Raw genomic sequence first — 9,525 nt, forward strand, 5'->3', positions numbered from 1 at the left:
TTAAAAGAAATAAAATCAATTAATGTGCTAAAATTTTCACATTATTTTACAGCTCAGAGTTTGAAGAAGTTACCATTGATCCAACTTGCAGTTGGAGGCCAGTTCCTATAAAGTCAGACATTCACATCAAAGATGACCCAGATGGCATTCCCTCAAAAAGATTTAAGACCATGAGTCCAAGCCAGATGATCATGCCAAATGTGATGGAGATGATTGCAGCTTTGGGTCCTGGCCCATCACCTTACCCGTCCCTACCCCCTCCTCCAGGAGGCAACAACTCCACCGAATACGGTAACCAAGGTTCGTTTTAAAGCTTTGTGCACCACCCAGTTGCACACAAGTCAGTGGTTCAGTCAGCTTTATGATGCAGCTGTGTCAGTGCCCCTTCTCAGAGGGATGCATAAGGAAAGCAAATTATGTGGCTGCAATTCTAAAATACTGTCTTTTAATTTAAGATTCATCTTTTTAGAGGAAAAACATGTTTTAGTAAGGAAATTGGTGTTTGTCATATTTATTGCTATGCAGCCCCTTCGAAGTCGACAAACGTTATATGTTACCTTGTATATTCATGGCCCACCATGATATACATATTCCCTGATTTTTTCTGTACATTTTCCTTCTCTTTCATTCTCATTGAAGTGCGGGCTCCTAGTGCTACAGGAGTTACAAAGCAGAGAGGCTGACTCGTTCACCCTGCTGCTTGGGCCACTAGGTTTAACTTGTGGCCAGGTGGGTGCTGTTTGGTAGACCAGCAGGAAAGTGAATGACTTTTAAAGAGCTTTAACTGCTTTGCAAACACCCTTGAATTAGGAAACTACTTTGAGTTCCTCTACTCATGTGCTGCCAGATTGAGAAATGGGGGAACCAAGTACAGGCAGTGGAGATAAGTTTTCAAATGACTGACACATTGTGAATAACTCATTGTAATATGACATGACTCAGTTCAGCTCTGGGAGAAGACCAACTGTTCACACCATCAGAATCCCCAAACTGATTACAAGGTGATATGTGTGCTTTTTGCATGTGTTGGAGGAAAGATATAGATTGCATGCAAAAATATGGTTACTTGCTCCAATGACTGCAGAACTGGTGACAAATGATAGAACTTTTTAGGTTTTCAAACAGATGAATGATTACTATAACAGAAGAGCCCTGAGTCACAAATTTGTCACTTGTGTATTAGGAGTGAAGTGCAGTCAGGAGCGTGAGATAGGAGCCATCTATTTGTACTTCATCATCTTTCTAGCTTGTAATTGGGAAGGGACAGGGAAGCCACATAAAGTGGGATTTAGGGTTTGTGTAACAATTGCTGCCTAGACTGTTATTTCCTTGCCTTCCCCTGTGGATCCTTTAGCAGAGGTGGTCATAGCTTCTCAGAGCCCTGACTCATCATGGGCAGATGAAACCAACACTATTTCCTCTGCGATAGGCATGTCAGTGCAGAGCACCAGATGATCCTAAATGCCTTTATAGGTCTGTCCCTCAGCATTTGGCACAGTTCCTGCCCCAGAGAAGGGCATGCTGCTGCATAGCTGTAACTCGCTGGGCTGCCTTACATCTTCGGTGATGGAGATGCCAACACGTGCGCTGAAACTTAGTGTTTAGAATTAGGCCGTGTCCTATGAGTAGCAATGCTCTAGAGCAAAGTGATAGTAATAGTATTACTACTGTGGTTTGTGTTTGTTTATTTGGGTTTGACAGTAAGCATACTGAAGTTTAGTTTGCAAATGTAGCAGTACTCAGTAATACAAGACCTTATTCCAGCTCCCTGCTATTAAATCGTTCCTGAGAAGCAAGGCAATACCAGCTGTATTCTGTGAGAGTCATCCCGTTTGCAGATTAACAAAATGAGAATTAGTAAGTCTCTGCAGCATTTACATGATAGATCAAAGTCCTGACTTTTTGGAGGAATACTCTTACATGGTTAATGACTTCCTCTGAGATTAAACTTCTGCCTCTGAAGCTGTGCTGAAGAGCAAATGATGCAGCTACTTCAGTTTGTCAAACGCCCTTCTTGACTTGGAACATTTAAAGCTGCTGTACTTCAGCTGACGAACTGCAGGCTTTCCAAGCAAGCTCCAAAGCTATTCTGTTATTTCAGAGTTCAGTATCATCCAGTTCAGTTGCTTCCATGAAATAGCTGAGTAGCCTTAGTGCAATTTTTGCTGCTTGTTGCAAATAAACCACCAGAGTTGGTATCTCAGTTGGAAGTGTTAACAGAGGGAACTGGACAAAAAAAAATACGGAGACTAAAATCCCTGTATGGAGATGCATACTCACTTTAGAATTGAAGCAAAGATCACTGGGCTGAGGTAGGATGGATCTAAACATACTGGCAGTGATCATACAGTGCTTGTCCTGCAGATTAGCAGGGGACTCCAGGCTTGTTGCTAGATGGTAGATGGGGGCTGGGAATTGATAAATCCAGATGGTGTATTCCAAATTGCTGTGAAATTTAGCTGCTTCAGAGAACAGTGTTTCAGGCTTTTTAGGTAGATTTCATAAATACACTAGTTTTTCATTATGAGCTTGCATATCCACATGCTGAAACTCAGGCTACAGGCAGACAGTGTAACTCTGAAAATTAATAGATCCAGGAGGGGGAAATCCATGTTGTATTTGCAGACAGTCAAGTGAATTTTATTAGTTTTTGTGGGAGAAAGGAGAATTAAATCACAAACCCCAATTAGACGTGAAGGCCTCTTCTGCACTCTTAATGGAAGGTGCCTGTTTATACTGCAGAAGAAGAGATAAAATAGAGGCTGTGCAATGAATTGGTGCTGCAGCATCTTCCTGATACAGTTCTGTCAGTTGGCTTCATCAGAAACTTAAGCAATGCTAGAGTCTCAGTGAGCGCATGGAAGCATAGACATAAATAACACAGGTGTCCTCTGAATAACTCTGGGCTTGGGTAGTCACTCTCAGTTGCACTGAGATGCTTCCAGATGCAAATATTCCATAGAACATAATATCTCTTTCACTTCTTGACTTTGTTATGGGGTGACTTGAGAGTGGTTGTTCAAAACGTCAGGGGTTTTCAGTTAATTACAATATGTACATGAATTTTAATGGCAGCCACTATTTGAAGGCTCGGCGCTGACATGTTCCTGAGCTCCCTTCAGCAGTGGGGAGCACGGTGTTGTCACGCCCAGCGTGGCAGTTGCCCTGTGCCGTGCAGGGAGGGTGCAGTGCCATGCAGCTTTTACAAGATATTCTCACTAATCAATGATGGGGAACGAATATTGTCTTTCATATCGCATCTGTTTCTCTTTTAGGCAACAGTTACCAAGGTCATGGCAATTTTGACTTCCCTCATGGGAATCCTGGTGGCACGTCTATGAATGACTTCATGCATGGGCCACAGCTGTCACATCCCCCCGACATGCCGAGCGGCATGGCAGCTCTCGACAAACCTCTCAGTCACCCCATGCAGGAATCTGTAAGTAACAGTGCTGTGGATGTAGATTTTCCTTTATGGGGGTAAGAAGCTCTCATCCAGCTAACGGACTTGCCTTGTGAACTGCTCGCACTTTTTGTGGATTCCTTACTTTGTAAGTTTGTGAAATGGAGTAGTCCTGAGAAATGCCAAAAATGCCATTTTTAGTTTCCTTTTCAAGTTTTTGGAGAAGCATTCCTGAGCTTTTTGAATTGAAGCTTGTTTATCTGAAACAGACAACCCAGCTCTGTGTACTTGTATTAATCATAGTGCTTTGCTCTGACACATGAAAAAAACTGGACTTCGTTCCCTAGGCCAGCAAGGTCTGTGAATATACTTCTTCAGCAGACAGCTTGTTATAGGAAGACATGGAGTAACCTCAGAGCAGAGACAATATCTTCCCTGGCTTTGTCCCTGAGGGCAAAATTTGCATCAAAGCATTTTGAGGGGGAATTCTACCCAAGTAGCATGAAAGGCACCTTTAAGCTGTTGGGAACAGGACAAGCCTGTAGATTTCAAGGACAGACACTGTCACTGGTCTGAGAGTGTATCAGTGTAAGAGACTAAAAAACCAAGGAGGTTCCTCAGGTCTCACACTGAAGGGCATAACTATGCATTGGAAAAGCAGCTTGCTCAGAGCAGTGAGTTTTACATGCAGAACATCATATGTCTCCAGGAAACACAGTACTGCAGCAGCTAGGTGATAAAAAAAATACCAACCGCATTTAGCTTAGGCATGGCCAGTCATCTGTTTTAACTGGGTGTGGATGGCATGTGTATACATCCTTTTATGTTCATTTCAGTGACAGGGCAGGGGCTTTATATTGTGCTGTTTCTGCACAGGAAGGATCTTTAACTTGACAAGTCATCTGTGCCATGTCCTCAGTGAATACTAGAAAGTACAATTTCAGACTGCAGTGACGAAATGTGGTAGCAGATGCTCAGCAAAAGCCTACTGAGCCAGTGTCTTCTCTAGCTGGTGGTGGGTTTTCCAAGGAGGATGGTGAGAAATAGAAAGAGAATGGAGAGAGTTCTTAGTATGGCTTGGAGAGAGCCCAAGTAACAGGACTGTGTGCAGAAGAGGAGTCCAGAAACCATAAAGACTAATAAAGGACAGAACAGACATGCTGTAAACTTAATTTTATGTTGGAAAATTCTAAATACTCAGCTTAACAAGCAGGCTCAATTATCTTCATCAGAACCAACCATACAGTACTAGAATATAGGAGTAAGGAGAAAAATTACCAACCTGAACCAGTCACAGCTGCTTTCCTTTGCATCAAAGTCACAGGGAGTCATATTCTTTGCTTTCCATTAGCTGACACCTACCTCTTGACTTCATCAGTTTACTGCTATACCTTTGCTGTAGTAGTTGCCCCAGTGAAATTTCTGAAGTGGTAGGATAGGAAATGGTTGAGTATCAATGTGAAAAATCTGTAGCTTTCTGAAAATGGGACTGCTTACAGATGATGGCAAAGGTGAAAGTTGCTCAAGGTTATGTGTCTTCCAGAGCTGTAAGAGGGTATACGGGCAAATGTTAATAAACTTTTGGTTCTGTGGGCCAGTCTGTAGCAAATCTGATACTTGCTTATAATAGCTGACAATTAAAGTAAATCCTTTTTCCCATCCATGGGAAAGTAAAGCCTCACTTCTCCCTCATCTGTCATGATATGCAAGCTATACTGTTTAGAACGTGAAGGAATGCTAAAGCAGGTTCCACCTAATTGATGTCAATGGCTGATTTTCTTCAATGAGAATCAGTGTGTAGATCTGACAACACAAGGGAGTGAGATTGACTTTGTCAGTGTAGCCTTGTAGTCTTCAGGCCACATTTGAGGACTGTTAGTGTTGCCACACAGCTTTTCCAGTATTACCAAGTTTCTGCTTTCTTTTCTAACTTCTTCTCCTGCTTCCTTTATTCTCACTCAGAAATGAACTGTTTGTCTGCAGCAGACACTTGGGAAAAGCAGCTTTAATGCTTTTAGAGAAATGCATGCCATTAACACATTCCTGAATAAGTGCAACTGAATGTCTTTGGACAGACATCTCTGTACAAAAATAACTATAAACCACACCGTGAAATTGAACTAAGGTTTTAAGGTGCCTGTGCTCTTGCCTGGCTTTGTCTTTCCTTTTTACACATTCAAGGTGTGTTTTGTTTCCATCTACTATCACTGACCATTTTGTGTTTCCAAGGTGAGTCAGAATCAGCTGCTTGGTCCTTTTAAACACAAGGTCTCTAACTGAAGCTAAATGCAGCTGAGAGACCTCCAAAAGTCATCTAGTCCAAGCCCCCTGCAATAAGCAGGGACATCTCCAACTAGAAGTTCCTAATTTTCCTGTTACGAAGATTTATGTGTATAATGGTAGGCACAGAAAGTTGATTCCTCCAGGCATACTCTGTAAGTCACTCCAGGAAATGCAGGTGTGTTTGTCCAGTGTAGGTGGGGCTGGGTAACCAGAACTACCTTCTTTCAGCACTGCTGTTCCACTCATGTGGAAGAATTAAAAATCAAGACCTGAAACGCGGCTAGAAATAATACCTCTTCTGTTCTGAGAACAGGAGAACAGATGCTTCTGTATTGGTGCAAGATTGCTATAGAATGGCTGCTACAAATCATGTCATGTTTGTTTTCATAAATTGTAAACAGGTTTTTAGACCAAGTTGAACTCAGAGTTGAGTCTAGCTTAGTGCTTATTGCAGACAGTGTAAGGAGTGGTTCATGACCGAGCAATGGATAATCACTCCACGCTTCATAAACACGGCGAGGTGATAAGAGCTGGTGCCACTGTAAAGTCTTTGCTCTTGTTTCTGTTTTTGCTTTTCCGCTCTCTCACACCAGCATAAGTGTTATTTCAGCCATTGAAGTGATCTGGGTCTGGACACTGATATGATTGAAAACTGATTCAGGGTCAAGGGGGAAGTTTAGCTTTGATCCATGTCTGTTCCTCAGTTTTCACTGCACATCTGCAAGGATGCACCTGATGGCAAAGAGCACGGATGGGAAAAGTGGCCGAGAACAGTAGCAGGGCAAGATAGTGGCATCTTTGAGTGGTTCTGCCAGCTAACCCAGCACCAGAGTTGGAAAAACTGCAACCCCAGTAATGCAGAGAAATACAAACCATCAGCTTAATCTGCTGATCTGTTTTTTCACTATCACTTTTCTCCTGAGATGAAAGGAATATTGTTCTGCAGCTGGCAGGTCCCGTTGCTCTACAGCTATACATCTCAGCACTCCTAGAGGTCACTGTTGGGCTTGTAAAGAATTGTGTTGTGCTATTAAGCTGAAGATGTAGTAGTCTGTTATGAGCTTTTCTTTTATAGATTGTAAATATTTTAAGACTGCTAAAGTTTATGCATTTAAAACCGCCTGTGGAGTTACTTGCTGTGGTAGCAAAGGCAGCATTGTTAGACCCTGGGTTCATACTGTGGGTTAACATTTTTAAAATAAAACAGTGGGAGTTGCTGGCGCAAGCTGAACACGCACAAAGTGTATCGCTTAGAATGTTCCTGCACCACAGCTAACAGCATTAGTTAGCTGAAAGCGGATAGTGAAGTGCTGAGGTCCTGTTTTGCTTTCTCACAGGTAGGCTAGTGGAGTCTGTGGCCTAAGTCAGACGGATTTTGAATCTGTGATGGCAGTTTAAGGTTATGGTGGCCCTCAGTCTTGCAAGGAACAGTGACTCCCTATCCAATGGATATCGCAGGCCCCAAAATACTGCCTTATCAACTAATTATTTATAAATATGTTTAAAAAGGTTGCCTAATAAGCATAATGTAGCATTTATAACCTGCTTAATTATTTTGAAATGTGTCTGAGTATGTATTCATGCCTCTTGATTTAAATAATTATTGATATAAACTTGTCAACATGACTCCTACTTTGTGCATTCAGGGACAAACCTAAAAAATTATTCAAGATAATCCTGTTTTGTTTTGCTTCTGGAAACTGCTTTCCCACACTAGCAACATTGTCTTAAATTACTTTTGACTTTCTATTATTATTAAGCTTTACTAATTTCCACACTTTCTATTGCATGTGTCCTCCATGAGTGAAGGAAATGGTACTATCTGGGTAGACATCTACTTTCACTTGGACTTTTGCAAAGTTTTTAGGTTACATATTCATTTACATTAAGGTGTGAACTGTGGGCAGATTTTGTACAAGTTTACCCCTAATGTAACAACAGTAATGCTGCAGAATACTTTTAGAGTAGTCAAGCTGTAACCCTAGTAGAGAAAAGAGTGTGTATCAGTACTTTTTAACAGTTACTTTAAACTCTCCTGTGGGAAAGAGGCCCAAATGCAGTGTTGCTGGTGGAGTCCTGCTCATTTCCACCAACTTTCAGACTGCTGAAGTATTGAAAAGGACCTCTCTGTAGCTGAGTATGACTGTCCCAGGGGGATTTAGGGGATTGAATTCAGGTTTCAGTTTTCGTAAGAGTGATAAAATATTTTTTTTAAATGCTTCTTTTCTGTAATTTTTTAATTCTCTGGGACAATTTTAATTAAGTCTTGTAATAACCTCCCTTTTGCTTTCTGAAACTGAAGACTAAGGTTAAAATAACCTTACAGTTTATTGTGGTATGAAAGGCTCAATGCTGTGCTGTGCATTTTGCTGGTTTCTGTTGGCTTGGCTGGATGAATTCCATGCTGTTGTTGTATGTATCTGTTCTTTTATTTCAGCTCCACTTTGTGGCAATATGTAGCATTCCTCAAAAAATGTTTACATTTTTTGCTTGTCCATATACCCAACTAACATGAGACTTCTAATTCTGAAGCATTCAGACACTGCTTTCTCATGGCACCAAGGTCAAGCCTCAAAGGATCCACTAGCATTACACATGACATGCAGCAGAAAGAAAAATTGGGCTTGTGCATTTTAGTTGCTTCTCTGTCATGTGAGAAAGACTTTTCCTCTGTTCTTGCATAATAGGGTTTGGAAGATGCATATGGTTTGATAGCATATTCCCCACAGAAAACATAAAATGACTAAGCTTTTGCTGGAGAACTTAACCATAGCGTGAATACAAAACAAAAGTGTAATCGTTAGCGTAGTGTAAGCTAATGGGTTGTACTTCCCAGTCAGCAGGTGCACAGCCACCAACAGCAGCTCTGCTGATGGGTGGGCGGGGAGCTCACTAGCTGAGCTATTTTGACTGTCTCTCATCAGCCATTAGAACCCACGAATATCCTCAAGGAAAATCTTCAGCCCTTAAAAGTGGCGTTTCATTCCAAAAAGAAAAGAAGGGGAGGAGTGGGGAAGGGCTGGTGTTTGCAAGACGTTTGTAAGGAGCTGAAACATGAATAGGCAGCAGTGTAACAAAGCTACCCAGTAACAGAGCTGAGGAGAAATGATGCGTTGTCTTGGTTATTGGTTTCCTGGTGCAAGGATCGTTATTCAGCAAATTCTCTATTCAGTCATGGAATTTTTTAGAGCAAAAGCATCTGTCTCGCTAATGCTGAGCAGCACCCATAAGCCTCCTTCTCTCCTCTTTGGGGTTTATTTCACATCTTCAAGCACGGTTTCCTACATCACAAGGAAGCTAACCAACAGCACAAATCCAATGTGTTTATCTCCCCATGTAGATATTTCAGAAAGCTGAAACACTTCCTCTGGCACTGGGATATGGAGATTCCTTTTCCAATTGCACTTTTTAGTTTCTTTTTGTTGGTTTGTTTCTTTTTTGTTGTGTGCGTCTTTTTAAAATTTAAGTTATTTCTTTTTGTAACATGTGGTTACAGAGTCAGGCATGGTGAGCACTGTACCTTGTGGCCTCACTTTCTTTTCCTGCTTTTTTCCTCCTCCGCAGATCCCTCATCCTGGCAGCACTGATCAGTCCCATACTTCCATGCAGCAAGGTTTGCACGTCCCTCACCCCAGCAGCCAGTCAGGGCAGCCATTACATCACAGCGGGCCTCCTACCCAGCAGTCCCGGCAGCCACCCCCGGCCGCTTCTAGCAACCATCCACACAGTGACCTGACCTTTAATCCCTCCTCAGCCTTAGAGGGTCAGGCTGGTGGACAGGGAGCACCCGACATGCCGGAGCCCTCGCTGGATGTAAGTCTGTGTCATACTATCATCTG

The 9,525-nt window shown here is 42.1% G+C and overlaps 1 protein-coding gene across 1 annotated transcript in view; it reads left to right on the plus strand.

Annotated features, from left to right (window-relative positions):
- The window catches only part of LOC103781654 (zinc finger MIZ domain-containing protein 1-like), a gene marked incomplete at its 5' end in the record, with an annotated part of 34,007 nt that overhangs the window by 20,408 nt on the left and 4,074 nt on the right, over positions 1 to 9,525 (plus strand). The window contains 3 exon segments of the mRNA XM_008949371.1: positions 53 to 300; positions 3,276 to 3,439; positions 9,251 to 9,499. Coding sequence (XP_008947619.1) covers positions 53 to 300; positions 3,276 to 3,439; positions 9,251 to 9,499 — 661 coding nt within the window.

The sequence above is a fragment of the Merops nubicus genome, unplaced genomic scaffold (genome assembly GCF_000691845.1).
Source record: "Merops nubicus isolate BGI_N331 unplaced genomic scaffold, ASM69184v1 scaffold4591, whole genome shotgun sequence".
NCBI classification, from domain to species: Eukaryota; Metazoa; Chordata; class Aves; order Coraciiformes; family Meropidae; genus Merops; species Merops nubicus.